The sequence below is a fragment of the Papio anubis genome, chromosome 1, assembly GCF_008728515.1.
Source record: "Papio anubis isolate 15944 chromosome 1, Panubis1.0, whole genome shotgun sequence".
In the NCBI taxonomy this organism is placed as follows: domain Eukaryota; kingdom Metazoa; phylum Chordata; class Mammalia; order Primates; family Cercopithecidae; genus Papio; species Papio anubis.
The window spans coordinates 181,752,675-181,770,749 of NC_044976.1; the positions used below are offsets into that span (position 1 = coordinate 181,752,675).

Here is an 18,075-nt window from a genome sequence, read left to right on the forward strand (position 1 = left end):
TTTTTTTTTTTGAGACAGAGTCCGGCTCTGTTGCCCAGGCTAAAGGGCAGTGGTGTGATCTCGGCTCACTGCAACCTCTGCTTCCGGGGTTCAAGCAATTCTCTGCCTCAGCCTCCTGAGTAGCTGGGATTACAGGCGCCCGCCATCACGCCTGGCTAATTTTTTTGTATTTTTAGTAGAGAGGGGGTTTCACCATCTTGGCCAGGCTGTTCTTGAACTCCTGACCTCGTTATCCACCTGCCTTGGCCTCCCAAAGTGCTAGGATTACAGGCGTGAGCCACTGCACCTGGCTGGTTTTCTTTGCTTTGCTTTTCTGTTTTTGAGCCAGGGTCTTGCTCTGTCTCCCAGGCTGGAGTGCAGTGCAATCATGGCTCACTGCAGCCTTGAACTCCTGGGTTCAAACCATCCTCCCACCTCAGCCTCCTGAGTAGCTAGGAGTATAGGTGTGCACCACCATGCCCAGCTAATTAAAAAAAATTTTGTGTGGAGATAGGGGTCTCGATATTTTGCCCAGGTTGGTCTTGAACTCCTCACCTCAAGCGATCCTACCACCTTAGCCTTCCAAAGTCCTGGGATTACAGGCGTGAGCCACCACACCCTGCCATTTGTTTTTCAGTGGTTGCTGGATATTCCACAATGTTACTATACAATAATTTTGTCACCTGTTGATGGGCAGACTATTTTTTGCTACTATAGATGTTGTCATGAACATTCTTGTACGTGTATTTTTCCATACATATGCATATATTCCTACAGGTTAGATCCTGGAAATGGACTTCCTGGATAAGGGCAAGCACCTTTACCATTCTGAAAGATTACTGCCCAAAAGCAGCATATTCGGTAAACTCCAGAAAGGGCTTACCATGTACAAATCTAATGCTGTTTCTGAGAACCTAAATATCCTTTTAAAAAATACTTGGTATCTCTCCTCTTCCCAGGATGCTGAGTGAAACCAGCTGAGAGGGAGTTTAGTCGGCCTGGGACAGCGAGCAGTTGAGTCGTAGCAAAATCAGGAAGTGTTTTACTTAGTGGTGGGAGTTGGAGGCTGTGCACTCATTTGTCAGCCATTAACTGAGCAGCCAGGGTGACAAGCAGAGAGTTACAGGATGGAGAGGATGAGCTCCTGCCTTCCTGGAGTTCATAGTCTGACGGGGAAGGCCGAGGAGTCGGCACACAACTTCAACAATGCGACAGGAACTGAAAGGGGACAGGGATGGTGCTCACTATGACCTACCCACCGGAAGGACAGCCTGGATGGAGCAAGGGTGTGGTGCCCAGGGAAGGCTTCCAGAGGAGGTGGCATGTGAACCTGGACAGGAGTTTGGGAGGGAAGAATTTGGGGTGGGGAGAAGAGCACACACAAAGACCCAGGAGTGAGAGAGCCTGAGACCCGGGGGACCCACAGATCCTATAGTCCTGCCTGGGGTGAGGGGCGCTGGTGGGGGTGGGCGGAGGGGCAGCTGGAGAGGTAGGCAGCGGCAGAGCACCCACAGCAGGGTCCTGCCACTATGCACGGGTTAGAAAAACTTGGTCCTGAGGCCTGGACCTCTTGACCAGGACATCTTCCTAAAAAATACCTGAGGCGGTGCCCTCTCCTGCTGGAACACCCCAGTGGCCCTGCTGCCCACAGGATCCAGCCCACTTCTAGGCTGTTCTTTCACTCCCACATCCCACCTACTCACTCTTCGTCACTCCCCAACTGTCCCCATCCCCGCCACTCATGCTAACCTCCCAGCTCTTCCTGCATGAGTCCCATGTCCCCACCTCTCCCCCACCCCACCACCAAGAGGAGGAGGCAGCTGCACAGCCCCTGGTTGCCTGTGTCTGTCCCCTCTCCCCTGGACTCCACACTCCCTGAGAGCAGAGCACCTCATCAATATTTGCTGTGAATGTTACCACCTCCTGTCTTTCTTCTCCCTCAGGAGAAGCCCACCCAAAGCTCTTCTCTGGAGGGGGACAGAGTTTCAGGAACAGCACTTCTGTAGGAGATTTTCTTCCATGGTTGGAAGCATCTGTGACTATGGCTTCCAGCAACGAGCTTTTAAAACATGTTCCAGACAGGCTCGGTGGCTCACACCTATAATCCCAGCACTTTGGGAGGCCAAAGTGGAGCATCGCTTGAGCCCAGGAGTTTGGACCAGCCTGGTCAAAATAGCAAGACCTCATCTCTACAAAAAAAAATTTTTTTAATTAGCTGGGCGTGGTGATATACATCTATAGTCTCAGCTACTTAGGAGGCTGAGGCTGGAGGATCTCTTGAGCCCAGGAGTTTGAGGCTGCGTGAGCCATGATCACACCCCTGCACTCCAGCCTGGGTGACAGAGTGAGACCCTATCTCAAGAAAAAAAAAATACACATCCAGAAATTCTTTGACACCTCCCTCCCCCAGCCCCCAACACACACACATGGATTTATTCTTTTCAGTCACAGGAATGAGACAATGGTGACAAGGAGTGTTGCTGGAGCCACAGGCTGGACACAGAAAGGAATTCTTTCACAGAGAAACAGAATCAGCCCCGTCTGTCCCTCAGGCCTGGGAGGTGGCAGCTTCCTTTAGGCTGGTAATCCACCATGAAGGCCGCATTTCACACTTGCGCCCTGAATAGGCCAGCAGGGAATTGTTTCTGGAGAGTGAAAATTGGAACTCATCAGGGTAATTTGTCTGTTTTACCACACACATTTCAGGGTTGGTGCTCAGCCTCTGAGCTGTGGCAGCCGTGACGGAAGCTAGTATCAGAGAGATGGAGGGTGGAACCTCTTTAATCTTGTTGGAGAGGCCTGGCCAGCTGACTGCAAACCTGGCTGCAGGCCCTGGCATGTCATTCACCTGCAGTGTTATCTGGATTACTCATCTTAGCGCCTGGACCCCCCCGATGGGAGGTGGAAGGGAGAGAATCTCCTACCAGGCCTACCGGACAGGCTTGTCCTGGGGTCTACAGGATGATGGTGGCAGCAGCTTTGGACACTGCAAATATCTTCTCCCAGAGGAGGATCACTTGAGACCAGGAGTTCAAGACCAGCCTGGGCAACATAGGGAGACTCCATATCTACAAAGAAATGAAAAAACTTAGCTAGGTGGGGTCATACATGACTGTAGTCCCAGCATCTTGGGAGGCTGAGGCAGCAGGATCGCTGGGGCCCAGGAGTTCCAGGCTGCATGAGCCATGATCAGGCCACTGCACTCTAGCCTGGGCAGCAGAGTGAGACCTTGTCTTTAAAAAAAAAAAAAAATTCAGAATAAGGTTGTTGAGTTTTATTTATAAAAATCCATGTGGACTTTTGATTGGTGTTACATTGGATTTTAGATTATTTGGAAAACTTTGATCTTTACAATCTTAAGCTGTCCATCCATACCACAAAATCTCTGTTTAGTGAGCTCTTTATGTCCTTCGTAAGAATGTCTTATCACTATGAGAGATCGTTGTTCATTTCTTCACCTGATTATAATCTGTCTCCTTGTATTAGTCCATTCTCACGCTGCTATGAAGAAATATCCAAGACTGGGTAATTAACAAGGGAAAGAGGTTTAATTGACTCACCATTTCACATGGCTGGGGAGGCCTCAGGAAACTTACAATCATGACAGAAGGCACCTCTTCACAGGGTGGCAGGAGACAGCGAGTGCCGAGCAAGGAGGGAAGCCCCTTATAAAACCATCAGATCTCGTGAGAACTCACTCACTGTGATGAGAACAAAATGGGGGAAACCGCCTCCATGATTCAATTATCTCCACCTGGTCCTGCCCTTCATATGTGCAGATTATTACAATTCAAGGTGAGATTTGGGTGGGGACACAGAGCCAAACCATATCACTCGTCCTATCATCTTGCCACAGAAATGTAATCAGAGACCTCTATTTTATTTACCTCTGTTCCCCCGCAGTGTCTGGATGTTACTGGCTCTACTTTACTAATGAAAAAACTGAGATTTAGAAAAGTTGGGCCGGGCGTGGTGGCTCACGCCTATAATCCCAACACTTTGGGAGGCCAAAATTGGGGGTGGATTACCTGAGATCAAGAGTTCGAGACCAGCCTGGCCAACATGGTGAAATCCTATCTCTACTAAAAATACAAAAATTAGCCAGATGTGGTGGCACACGCCTGTAGTTCAGCTACTCAGGAGGCTGAGGCAGGAGAATCACTTGAACCCGGGAGGCGGAGGCTGCAGTGAGCCGAGATTACGCCACTGCACTCCAGCCTGGGTGACAGAGTGAGACTCCATCTAAAAAAAAAAAAAAAGGAAAGTTGAACTTCCCAAGGTGGCACGGGTCATCAGCCACAGGGCCGTGGTTTGTAGTGGAAGAGAAAGGAGAAGAGTGTGTGAGGCCCAGCCGGTGGAAGGCATGGTGCTACACTAAGCGGTTTGGCCTTTACCCCATAGGTGAAAGGGAGATTCTAAAAGATTGTGAGCAGGGGCCAGATGACAGGAAAGAGGAGATTTAGTGGGGCTCTCCAGGCAGTGGAGCAGAGGCAAGACAGGGTAGATTCCAGGAGGCAGGGTGGAGAGTCAGCAAAAAGAAGAAGAGAGGCAGGAGAGACCTCAGAGCAAACGAAACCCATCAGGAAGATGGGAAGAGGCGCTTGCTAGTCCTGGGGAGAGGAAAGGAAACTGAAGGGGGCCAAGAGAGGAAACAGGCTTTAAGAGGAAGACAAGGAGCTTGAGTTTAGACACCTGGAGAGTTGAGGCGCCAGAGACGTCCCATGAAAACTAGCAAGTGGCAGCCTAAGAGAGAAATGGAGTTCAGAAGTGAGACCAGGAGGAGCTGGAGATTGGAGAGCCAGACAGCGCCACTCTACACTCTGCCTATGCGGTACTGCAAGGTACAGGGTCTGCGAGGTACAGGATTAAGTGAAAAAGACCAGGTGCTGAGTAGGGTTGGTAGTGTGAGTTTTTCCTTGTATTTGCATAGAACAGGGCTGTAAGAACACCAGAAAACTTTCAGGGAGGGGAGCTAAGTGGCTGGGAGGCAGACAGGGCAGAGACACTCTGTGCCCTTTTGAATATTTTGAATACCTAAACATGCATTACCTATTCAAAACAATTAATGAAATTAAATTGTTTTCAAAAACAAAGGATGAGAAAGGACTTTAGGATGCATAAAGGACTTTGAAAATATAGTGGATTTGCCTTTGAAGAGTGGTACTGAGCCTCCGGAGAAAAGCCCTCTATGGAATTCCCCAGGGGCAAGGCAGCACCCTCATTTCTGGTGCTCCTCGGCCATGATGGAGTGGTCAGGACACAGTGTCACATCTAATGCCCAGTGCCCAGCACCTCCTGCAGCCAGCTCATGCTGCTCCTAATGGTGCTGGCTACCTAGTTGTCCTTTGTTGCTTAAGTCCAGCCCTATTCCTGGCCCACTGTGACTGGTAAAGAAGGCTGATGATACTGGTGGTAAGAACAGGTATGGAACTCCTGCTATGTGCTGGACACTGTTAGCCACATCTTTAACCCTATATTATCTTTTCTCTCTCTCTCTCTCTCTCTTTCTCTCTCTCTCTCTCTCTCTCTGACAGGGTCTCTGTTTGCTCTGTTACCCAGGCTGGAGTGCAGTGGTGCAATCTCGGTTCACAGCAACCCCTGCCTCCCAGGTTCCAATGATTCTCCCATCTCAGCCTCCCAAGTAGCTGGGACTACAGGCCTGCACCATCACACCCGGCTGATTTGTGTATTTTTTTGTAGAGACAGGGTTCGTTGCCCAGACTGGTCTCAAACACCTGGGCTCAAGTGATCCGCCTGCCTCGGCCTCCCAAAGTGTTGGGATTACAGGTGTGAGCCACAGCCCGGCTACATTATCTTCTTTACAGATGAAGGAAACTCAGGTTCAGAAAAGCCAGTGCCCAAAGTTCCATGACAAGTAAGTATCAGGATTTGAACTTTAGTCTCCTTGACCCTGAAATCACTCTTTTTCCACAATGGCAGCTGCCTCCTAATAATTTGTTATTCACTCATTTAACCTTAATAATCACCTTTGATGCTCAGAGCTCCATGCATAGCACTGAAGGGGTATAAAGATGAATGATGAGTTTTGAGAGATCCACATCCTATAATGTATTTCTGTTCACTGAAGAGATATTTACTGAACCTCTATTATGTGTGAGGGCCCATGTTAAGCTCAGGGGCTGCAGTGAGAGAGAAGACTGTCCCACTGTCCTGAAGCTTAGAGGAGGTGGAGGAGACAACAGCCAGGCAGCCACGCTGCAGTGTGCTAAGCACTCCGATGAAGGCAGCCAAGGGTGCTCCTGCAGCTTGAAGAGGGGTACCTGGCTCAGGCTTGGGAGGCCCAGGGCTGCTAGAGGGAGTGATGTATCAGCTGAGTCTAAAATAGAGTCACAACTCAAATGGCTATAGGTCAGGCCCATGAGGTAAATGAATAAAGTAAAGGTCCATTCTTAGGCATAGATGTGCTCTTCCTCAATACCAAAGACATAGCAGCATGCTTCACTTCTATACAGATAATGCTCCTTTCCATTTTTTTAAAATATGGCCCATCCCAGCATGCTGGGAGGCTTAGGTGGGAGGATTGCTTGAGCCCAGGAGTTCAAGACCAGCCTGGGCAACATAGGGATACCCCCATCTCTCCAAACAATAAAAAAAAAAATTAGCCGAGTGTGGTGGCACACACCTGTGGTCCCAGCCACTCAGGAGGCTGAGGTGGGAGGAGTGCTTGAACCTGGGAGGTTGAGGCTGCCGTGAGCTGTGTTTGTATCACTGCACTTCAGCCCGGGCAACAGAGCAAGAACCTGTCTAAAAGAAACAAGCCAAAAAAAAAACAAAAAAACAAAAAAACAAAAAAACACACACACACAAACCCATGCAGTTAGAGACACAGTGCAGGGAAATATTTCCCTCTTCCAAATCAACAGCACAAATGTGATGATAGATGGTAATCGCCCCTTGGCCTTCATATTGGGAAGCAAAAGGGAGAGATGGGGACTATGGCCCTGGGTGAGGAAGGGGGCCCGGCCGACTGTTGCCATGGGAATTGGGCCTATGTGGATATGTCTTCTGATTGGACTTGTAGATTGCTCCAGGTTCTAGTCAATATCTCTGATTATTTCCTTAAGGTAGATTTTGAACAGTAAAATAACTGAACCAAAGGGCATAAACTTTTTAAGGTTGATACATATCGTCATATTATTTTTCAGATATGCTATACAGTATAATTACATTATCACCTTTCCAGTACCAAACTGTACTGCTGCATACTATATAAAAATGCTATTGCACTACTCTTTCACTTCCTTGATTATTGTTCAACAAGTAGAATACCGTTTCATATAAGTATTGATCTTTGTATTTCTTCTTTTGTAAGTTGACAGTTCATATTCTTGGCTCATTAAAAGTGTTTAATTATATAGTAATAAATATTTAATAAAGGTAAGAAAATACAGATAAATAAAAAGGAAAACGAACAGCCATAATCCCACCGTGGGCCATTAACCACTATTAATGTTTTGGTGTCTTCATCCCAGTTTTTATCCATGCATTCAATATCCATAAATATATGTATTTTCTTTTTTAAAAAACAAGCTCGGCCAGGCACGGTGGCTCACACCTGTAATCTCAGCACTTTGGGAGGCCAAGGCGGGTGGATCACGAGATCAGGAGTTTGAGACCATCCTGGCTAACACGGTGAAACCCCATCTCTACTAAAAATACAAAAAATTAGCCGGGTGTCGTGGCGGGCGTCTATAGTCCCAGCTACTCTGGAGGCTGAGGCAGGAGAATGGCATGAACCCAGGAGGCGGAGCTTGTGGAGAGCTGAGATTGCGCCACTGCACTCCAGCCTGGGCGACAGAACGAGACTCCATCTCAAAGAAAATAAATAAATAAATAAAATAAATAAGATCGTACTATACAGAACTGTTTTTGTAACAATATTTTCCATTAACAGTGCGGTGTGAAAATAATTTCAGGTTAAAAAATATATACATTCAAATCATTTGTATTTATTTTTTATTGTTTAGAGACAGAGTCTCGCTCTGTGAAGTGGAACGATCATAGGTCATTGCAGCCTTGAGCTTCTGGACTCAAGGAGTCTCTCACCTTGGCCTCCCAAAGTGCTGAGATTATAGGCATGAGCCAACACACCCAGCCCTCAAATCATTTTTAGATGTTACATTGTATTCCATTGTAATTATGTACCAGAATTTACTCAATATCCCATTCTGGACTTTAGGTTAATCTTATTTTGATATTATAAATATTTATCATGCAGCAAATCTTAGTAAATATCCTCAATTACTTCCTTAGGATAAATTCCAGAAATAGAATTGCTGGATCAAAGGTTATATATTTTCTTAAGACTTTTTAAAAGTATATTACCTATTACATTACATTATCAATTATCTATTTCCCAAAACTTGTATCAGTTTATACTACCACTAGCAGTATATGAGAGGACTGGGGCGGGGGCAGACTATATTTTCTTAAGATGGCTGCAACAGTATCTCCCATCTCACACAGTGTTCCAGAACTCCGTCACACCCCTGTCAAAGGTGGAGCCCAAGGTTGCTCCCCTTGAACCTGTTCAGGCTTTTCTATCTGCATCCTGGGCAAGTTGTTACATCAACCTCAACCAACAGAGAATCGCAAAAGTCATGCTAGGTGGCTTCCGAGGCTAGCACATGAAAATGCCACCCTGATGGGCCCAGCCACCATGCTGTGAGGAAGTCTGAGCAGCCCATGGAGAGGCCCATGGGGAGAGAACTGGAGGCCCCTCCCACAGCCCCAGCTGAGCTTCCGGGCAACAGCCAACACCAACTTGCCAAATGAACTGCGCACGGATACACCGCACGGAGCAGCCAGGAGCTATTTTCTGCAGAGCTCTGATCACGTTACCAATTCATGAGCAAAATGAGTGTTGTTTCAAACCATTAAGTCTGGGAGTGGCTGTCACATAGCAATAGATAACTGATACATCTCATTTCCCCTCCAGCAACACTAGGTATCATCATCATCATCATCATTTCTTTACCAATAGGTTAGCCAAAAAAATTGCATCTATCATTCAGTCTTAATAATTAGGCCCTTTATTTTCAGTAGGCATTTAGTGCTTTTACTGTTTACAGCAGAAGCTGTTAAAAACCAAAATTATAAAAAATTTAAAAATCTTAACTGGCTTTTATTTATGATTCAGTAATTGGACAGCCCTCAGAACCCAGAACAGGTTCAAAGAACTTCAGGGCTGCAATGTCCTCAGAATTTATGGATAGAAAACAGAAGTGGGATATAGAGTTTTTAACTGGATTGCCTTATCTGAATCTACTGGCCACCTACAATTGACTAAAGCTCAGCTGCTGTAACTGACACTTAGCCACTTGTTATATGACTATACTGCTAACTAATTTCATTTAGCATGAATGACTCCATATTGGTTTGGTCTATTGGCTACAGCATAGGAGCCTAGGCCAAATCAGTGGCCTCCTACAAATTTTATTTAATGGGCTTTAGTGTCCTTTAATCCTATTTATTTTCCTTCCTATTTTTTGCCTTCCAAAAGAAATATTTTATTACAAACATTCAAAAACATATTTAAGTGAAAGCCAGGACTAGGGCGAGGCTACTGAGGCACTCACTGTCGGGGGCTCTGCACTTGTGGGCCCCTGAGGTCAGGTGTCTCCTTAACTTTTGCATCCTGGCACCTCACTTGCCTTGCTCTAGTCCCAGCCCTGACTTAAGTCCATCCTAGTCTTGCTTTCTAAATATAACTGCTATTCACAGTTTGGTGTGTATTCTTTTAGACTTTTTCTAGACAAACATTAGCATATATATAACAATAGTAACTTATGTTAATAGAAATATCTCCTTCTTGGACATTTTATCAGGTCAATAAATGCAGACCTAGCTCATTCTTTTTTTTTTTTGTTATATATATGCTATTTGAGATGGAGTCTCGCTCTGTCGCCCAGGCTGGAGTGCAGTGGCGCGATCTGGGCTCACTGCAAGCTCCGCCTCCCAGGTTCACGCCATTCTCCTGCCTCAGCCTCCCGAGTAGCTGGGACTACAGGTGCCTGCCACCTCGCCCGGCTAGTTTTTTGTATTTTTTTTAGTAGAGACGGGGTTTCACCATGTTAGCCAGGATGCTCTCGATCTCCTGACCTCGTGATCCGCCCGTCTCGGCCTCCCAAAGTGCTGGGATTACAGGCTTGAGCCACCGCGCCCGGCCGACCTAGTGCATTCTTAAGATGATATGTTGCAGAAGAGTCACAGGCCTTTGTCATACTTACGGCATGTATTTTCCCAGCTTTTAAATATGCAGCTTGATTTTCTTTTTCTTTTTCTTTTTTTTTTTTGAGATGGAGTCTCGCTCTGTCGCCCAGGTTGGAGTGCAATGGCGCGATCTCAGCTCACTGCAAGCTCTGCCTCCCAGGTTCAAGTGATTCTCCTACCTCAGCCTCCTGAGTAGTTGGGATTATAGATGTGTGTCACAATGCCTGGGTAATTTTTGTATTTTTAGTAGAGATACGGTTTCACCATGTTGGCCAAGCTGGTCTCAAACTCCTGACCTCGTGATCTGCCCACCTCGGCCTCCCAAAGTGCTGGGATTACAGGCATGAGCCACCGCGCCTGGCCAGCCTTATTTCTTAAAAGTGATGTCAAGTAGATGGATTACTCACATTAGCTGCATTTTCCATTGTTTTCATGCTTTCAAAAACAGTGAAGTATTCAATTATATTTCCTTTTTTTTTTTTTTTTTGCATTAGTTTACTAACCTACTGAGATGTATTTTGCTTTATGGTATGAAGGTGAGATCTTACCTGAATTTTCCCCCAAATAATCACCATTCTCAACATCATTTGCTAAGCAATTCCTCCCTCCCCAGGGCAGAACTCTGTGACCACTGGAAACTGGGATGGTTAAGAACTTGATGGGGACATTGCAGAGCAGATTCAAACTAGGTAAAAATTTTAACCCCTTCCAAATATGAGCTGCTGTTCCACGGTGGGCAGAGGCTCACAGGCAGACAGAGGTGAAAGGCATCAACCCATCGCAGCAGGGGAGGGAGGAGGTTTAATAGGCAGCACCTGAAGCCCACTTTCCCACGGAAGAATGTGCAGCCCCAGGAAAAGAGCTTTTGCTCTCTCAGTATAGAGGCGACCAAGTCTTGCCAATGCAGCAGCTGGAGCTACCAGCGCTATCAGGAGGATCTCACCCTAGCCCTAGAGTCTGTAGATGTTCCCCGAGTCCTCCTCACCTACGGTCAATGCCCCCATGGGACTGCCCCTTAACTTTGTTCTCTCACATTCGCAGAGGTCTCCTCCTCTGCCTTGTAACTTCCAGACTCTCTTCCACTGTGACCCAGGCCTGGCACAAACCCCCTGGGCAGCAGTGAAACCTGGAGTGACGGGGCCAGTGAGGGTGGCCAGAGAGACTCGGCTGGCAGGTATGCAGTCCAACTGACCCTCGCCGAGGCCACTGGCTCCCACGGCCATTGGTGAGTTACGGGGAATTCTTCTGCAGGGCAGAGGCCAAGGCTGTGAGTGCGGGCCTCCTGTGCAGCAAACAGTGAACTGTGTCACTGAGACCCCAGAAACCAGGGTCCCATGGCCCGGCCCCTCTCTATGGAGAAGACTGCGCTTCTGGGGCCAGGCAGAGGGGCAGAGGCTCAGGGCGGGAGAGGAAGGGATGGGAGGGCAGCTTCTTTCCCTCTTGGGTGTGAATGACCCTCGAGGGCAGCAGAGAAAGGGAAAGCAAGGGTCAGAGACAGGCCAGGTGTGACACCCAGGAGAAGCCGGGGCTCTGTCCTGCACAACAGCATGCCTGAGGAGGGACAAGGAGTCAGATATGAAGATTAAATTGCTCTTCTTGAAGTTTGGTTTAGTTCTTAAAGCTAGGGGTGGGAATCCTATCGCCCTGCCCAAGGAGCAGCCTTTCCTTTCAGAGGAGGTGGAGGGAGGGGTGAAAGGGGTGTTGAAGGGGAAGAGGAGGGATGCTGTGAAGGATACTGGGCCCACCCTGGAGCTTCCCTGGCACCTGAGGGAGAATGAGGCAGTGATGGGGCTGCAGAGGCCTTTGGGGTGCTCTGCCCAAGACTGTCAGGCTGGTGTGAGCTCGCTCGCCCCTCTCACAGCTAGCCCGGGATTCTATCAGGATATTGATCTTACAGGCTGTGGTCTCCTTTGGCCAAGAATCCTCTGTCTGGAAGGCCCTGCAGGAAGAACTTCTCCTCTCCACTCGCCATGGAGCTGGCAATACATGGATGGGAAGCCCAGGAGAGGGAGATGAACTTAGCAGGGACCCGGAAACTAGGTCTGTAGCCCCCATTTCACAGATGAGCTGAGCCAAGGTCACGCCCAACTGGTTGGCGGCAGGGCTGGGAGAATGAACCTGGTCTCCTCCCCTCCTTCAACAACCAGGCCTAAAATCAAGGACCCGAGACAGGGCACTTTGGCCTCAATGTAGGGAATGGAGCAAGAGCTCTAGAAAAGGCAGATCTTTCAGGGTGCCCCCACTCCCTGACACCAACACACAACAGTGGTTAATGCCACTGTTGGAGGGAAGAAGGGTTGGCACCCAGCACCATCACATAGTCTCGGGCAAGTCTGGAACAGGACATGAAACAGAATCCTATGTGTTAGGTGTAGAGATTGCAGCTCCAGGGTTGAGCAGAGTGGGGTCTGGGGTCAAGTCCTAGATCTACTTCTCACCATTTGGGAGAATAGGGCAAATGTATTTATTTTGGTGAGAGTAAAGGGGATAGGATGTTTCTTAATCTCTTTAAGCCTCAGCTTCTTCATCTTGCGTTGTTGGAGGATTACATGAGATTTAAATAAGGGCAAAGTTCAATAAATCGTAAACATCAACTCTCCAATAGCATACACATTTCAGGCATTTTAGGAGCCCCATCTCATGGGGGACATCTATACCACTGTGGCAGATAGGGGTGGGGAAGAATTTTCCACTCAACACCTCGCTCAACTCTGAACGGTGGTACCTGCCGGGGTGGCTTGGGGATTGCCACCTGGAGGCACAGCTCCAGGGACACCCTTCACAGAATATCCTGTGGGAACGGCACCCCCCCGCAAGCACAACGGGGCCCCTTGAATTTTCGAGTATTAAGACAGGAGACGACACGACAGGAGCAGTGGGCTACCATTATTAAGCACTTATTGTTTGCCCAGCGTGGTACAACAATCTGGTAGGTGGGTAGTTTATCTCCAGTGACACATGGGGACAAGGGGATAAGTTATCTTGCTCAAAGTCACATAGCTAGCGAGCGCTGGAAGCTGGATTCAACCCCAGACGTCAGATTCCAGAGTCCATTCTCTTCAAGGCTGGACTTGATCCCCACCCTGACCCAGGGCCCAGATTTGAGGGCTCCCTCTGTGCCCACCTGACTTTCCTCCAGGGTCAAGACTGGCTGGGTCCCCGGAGCCCTATCCTCCACCCCCATACCCAGAGGACGGGCTGCATCAGGGGTCTTCCCGCCCCCACCCCATACCAAGGCTGCTGGAGAGGAGCCTGGCCCAAGGTGGGGCTGCCCCTCTTGGACCTCCAAGCATGCTACATGGAGCAGCCCCTCAGAGCTGCAGTCCCTCTACACCTGCCCTGTGGCCCCTCCAGCCTCGATCCCCACCCTCCCACTTCCTGGCTTCCCATCCTTCAGGTCTCGCAGAAGCCTCCCCAACACCCTCCCTGCTTGGTCTCTCTTCTTCAGAGCCCTCATCATAACCTGTCCTTGCCTCTAGAATGGAAGCCTCACAGCAGCAGGGACCGCATCTCTGTTTCAGCTTGTTTCTAGCCCAGTGCAGCACTGTGAAAATCCTTAATAACATTTTTAAAAAGTTTTTATTAGAATTTCTTGAATTTTATTTTTGTTTGCTGACTTGGCAAGTGCTTTCTCCTCTGCCCGTAACCCTTGCTCCTCCTCATTTCCTTGCTAACACCTACTCATCTTTCAAAGCTCCATGCCACTGTCTCCTTGAGGAAATTGTTCCTGAGCCCCCAGCAGGTTAACACACCAGACAGGCGAGATTCTCTGTCCTGCCCCAGACAAGGAGCCTTTGCTTTGCAGGGCTCCCCTTGGGACCCTCTCTTGCCAGGGGAGCCTCTAGAGAAGCCTTCTAGAAGGGCATTCCAGACTCAGCAGGCCCCAGCTCCCAGCCTGGCAGACTGGGTGGGGGGAGGGCCCAGCTGGCGGGCGAGGCTAGTTTGTCGATGCTGCGGAGAGCCCTGGGGAAATCAAGGTGAAAGGCAGCCGCGCTGCTGGGAGGCCCACCCGTTTATCAACCAGCGACTCTGGGGCCGGGCGAAAAGAGGCTCGGCTGCCAGAGGCAGCTGTGAGGTGGGAGGTCCACACCACTTCGTGGGCCTGGAGAATGGGCTACACACTGTGCCGCCCGGGTTGCTGCGACAGCGTTTCCAACGTAGCCCTAATTCTAGGTGACTGAGTTTGGCTTTAGAAATAGGGTCACTGGAGCCACAGGGCTTGCTGACAGAAATCCCTTGCACTTGGCATTGGGCGAGGAGCCCTTAGGGGGTGAGGGACAGGCTTATTCAGTGGCCTTGGTCCAGTGGGCACACAGGGCACTGGCCCTGGGAGCCTCTGTCTCCCTCCTGCAGGCCAGGGTTGGGTCCTGATTGTGGGTTCCCATCTGTCTCTCAGGCCCCCAGCCAGGGCCAGCCCAGGGGAGCAGGAGGTGCAGAGCACAACCAGGAGGATGGAGCCGGTGGGTGCCTGGAGCAGGGGCACAGAGAGGGAATCCACCCCAGGAGCCCAGCAAGGCACTGCAACTAACGGGGTCCAGGGAAACATGCAGGGAGACTGCCGTCCCTCCCCCTCCCCAGCTGCCCCATAGCGGGAGTGGCCTTGGCATCCCACCTGCTCCACACAGCGCCCAGGCCATCTGAGCAGAGTGAAGATGTCAAAGAGAAAACCTCAAATCGGATTGAGACTCCTGCTCCCCCTTAATGAGGTTCATTATCTGCGGCTCTGATCCTTGTAAAACCCAGCAGGCCGGATTAGGGGCAGGCTCTCTAATCCTGGCTGACTCCTCCCCACCGAGTGGCCAGCCCGGCAGCTCTGACCAACAAGCCCTTCCTTCCTGCAGGAGCTGGAAGTAGGCAGGTGCAGACAGGCTCCTCCCTTGCCAGCCCAGGGCACTGAGGCAGGAGCTCTCAGGGAGGACTGGGGCAGGGGGTGGCAAGGCTGCACATCCAGAGGCCTGTCCCCGTGCATGAAGAGGCCGTGGAGTTTGGGTGCGGACAGCTCTATGGGCAGTCTGTGGCCAGGAGCCGTGTGTGCTGAGGGACATCGAGTCTGGCTGCATTCCAGGTGGGGTTGGTCTCCATGCACTCTGTCCAGACCTGGACACTAGGTCTCCAAGTAGCAAGTTAAAGAACACACCAATGCTTGCCTTAACAAAAATAATTTATTCCACACGCCTCCCAAGCAGGGGGTAGCGTGGGAATCAAGCATGTGTTAGGCACTGCCCCCTCCCTCAGACCCTTCTAACTTCTGCACGCTGGAAGGTGAAACCTGGAGAGAGAAGGCACTCCCCTCCCTAGCTTCTACCCAGCACCCTCCAAAGACGAACATTTATCTTAGAGACCAAAATAAAAAAGGACAAAAGACCAGGCTCAGAGGGGGCAGAGCTCAACGGGGAGAAGCGAAAGCCCCCATCTTCTCCTGCAGCTAAGCCAGGGCCAAGGCACTAGAGACCCACATCCTTCCCATGCCACCAACTCATCAGGTCCCGCCAAGCAAGCCACTCACCCTACAGCCCAGCAACCATGGCTTGCCTCACCTGGAAGACCAGCACGACTTCCAGAAACTTCTAAACCCCACCCTGAAGCCAAACCCCACCCAGGAGGTCTGAGGAGCTGGAGGCTGGCCAGGCATAGAGGGCTCGGGGTGGTCCTTCCTCCCAGGGTGCAAAGGCTTCTTCATTGTCCGGAAGGGAGCAGGGTGGGCGGAGCCCAGCAGCTAGTGAGGAGTTCCACTCCAGCCCACCCAGCTCAGGGCACCCTCCTCTGGCTTCACTTGCCCCAATTTAGGGCCAAGACCAAGCAGGAGAGACTGAGGCTCCAGTGAGAATGAGGCAGGACTTCAAATAAGCTGAAAAACAGGAATGTGGTGCTGAGAGGCCAGGGACTGAGCTGCCCTTCGCCCGCTGCCCGGGGCTGCCCTCCCTGCGCAGCAGGGGAACCTGGACCCTGCTCCTGTCTTTTGTGTCAAAGGAGCTCTCTGTCCTAGCAGCCCCAAGAAGCTTCACTGGAGCAACTGGTTTTCCTGAATTTCCCATACTTCTAGGCCAGACAAGGAGCAAGGGGTGGGAGGGGAGGGAATGGGGTCAGGGGGCTCGAGGAGCCTAACAGATGGCAGCTCCCTCTCCCACCTCCTCCCCAGGTGGTTCAGGCTGCAGGGTGGCCAGCATGGCCCTTCAGGGCCCTTATCTTGGCCCGGAAGTAGGTGTACATGGCCAGCAGGCCCATGAAGGACAGGGAGTAGAGCCCCACACAGAGGCTGATGTCCAGGTGGGAGAAGCCCCCTCCCAGCACCTGCAGCCACTGGCCTCGGCCCCGCCCAGCTCGGGCCTCCAGCTGGCCCTCAGGGATGTCGACCAGCTGCTTGGAGCTGCGACCCACGCGCCTGACCTCCGAAGGGCCCCAGAGGCGGTTCTTCTCAGCCCGGGACTCAGCCAGCAATGCAGCCCCTGTGTCTCGCTTGCTCAAGTGCCACTGCCCACGCGGCTGCTCCCGCTCATTCCTCTGAAGCTCTGCCATGTGCTCAGGAGGCTCCTGGCCTGGTGCAGCTCCGAGGCCAGGGCGCAGCTTCGGGGGGCGACTTGCCTCAGGTCTCTCAGCTGGCACATCTGGGGTGGTGTTTGCGGGGGACTTCATCATCTCAGGCTTCCCAGGGTCCAGAGTTGAATTCCGGCCTTCCAGCTCCAGGGCTCCCATTGCCAGCTCTGGGGCAGCTGCCACATTCTGCGCATCCCTCCGGGCAGCTGACCCAGCTGCAGGGAAGTCCAGGATGATGTTGCTTGGGGAGAAGTGGGCCTTGAGGAAGTTAAGGGTGGCTTCCACGTCCCACACGGGCACATCCAGGCGTTCATTGTGGCAGGCAGAACAAAGTTCACGGGGCGGCCACTGCACCTTGGGGAACTGAGGGTCCTCGCTGGGGGCACCTACAGAGGGAAGCATATATAGGCTGGCGGTGACATCAGTCCCACCCAAAAGCCCAGACCACACTCCTCCACTCAGAATGCCAGCTTCCTTGTCTGCAGAAAGGGCTTGCCACTGCCCTTCCAGACGATGGGAAATGAGGAAATACAGATTACAAACACTAGCCCACAGTGGGAGCTCAACAGATGGCAGCCTGGAGGAGGCGGCGGATCCACCTAGCCCTCAGCCCCGGCCCTCCGTGGTTTTCCAGGGAAGTGTGAAGAGCGTCATCTCAGTCACTTCCCAGTGTTGGCCAGACCCACTGTCCTGCTTTGTGGACTTTACAACCAGCTTGTACCCCAGAACCAGACATGGAAAAGGGCAAGAATACTCATTTTGATCTGTTTTGCAGTCTTTGGTTGGTCGGCTTGTGTTCGTCTTTTTTTTGCCTTTTTCCTACATTTTCCAAATTACAAACTGCACAAATAGGTTAATTTGTCAATTCAAGGGAAAATGTGTTTTAGAGCAAGAGTCAGCCGCTCATGGCAATCCTTGCCTTTACCCAGCAGCAGCCCTCTGGGGTAGGGGTGGGCTCCAAGGGGTAGTTTGGGGGAGACCTGAGGGGTACTTGGAAGAGTCAGGATGCTGCTGGGGCTGCAGGCTGTTGGTACCCCAGGTGGGGCCAGCCCTCTAGGCAGCCTCTGGATGAGTCCCAGAGGGTGAGCCATGGCCACCAGCCCCTCATGCAGTGTTGCCCAGGGAATGCATCAGCCATCCCTTCTGTAGAAGCACCCCTCCTAAAGGTTTTAATAGGGGGACAAGTTGTTGACTACAAGGAAGCAGGAGCAGCAGCAGCAAGTGGCAAGCAAGCCAGAATGGTTATTCTGGGGAGGGGCAACAAGCAGAGTGGAGGGTCCAGTCATGAGTCATAGTGATCAGGCCTTGCGGAGGGGGCTCTCAGCTTGT

General features: G+C 50.7%; 1 protein-coding gene across 3 annotated transcripts in view; it reads right to left on the minus strand.

The window, feature by feature from the left end:
• Positions 1 to 13,093: 13,093 nt before the first annotated feature.
• Positions 13,094 to 18,075, minus strand: part of QSOX1 (quiescin sulfhydryl oxidase 1) — a 46,001-nt gene continuing 41,019 nt past the window's right edge. The window contains exons 12-13 of one of the 3 annotated variants that reach the window (XM_009192296.3): positions 16,795 to 17,132; positions 13,094 to 16,060 (exon numbers count right to left, since the gene is read on the minus strand). In XM_009192296.3, the coding sequence (XP_009190560.3) occupies positions 16,052 to 16,060; positions 16,795 to 17,132 (347 nt within the window). In that variant the 3' untranslated portion in view covers positions 13,094 to 16,051. Of the gene's footprint in view, positions 17,133 to 18,075 lie in introns of all 3 variants that reach the window. The other 2 variants (XM_009192292.3, XM_003893448.4) reach the window with 2 other exon arrangements.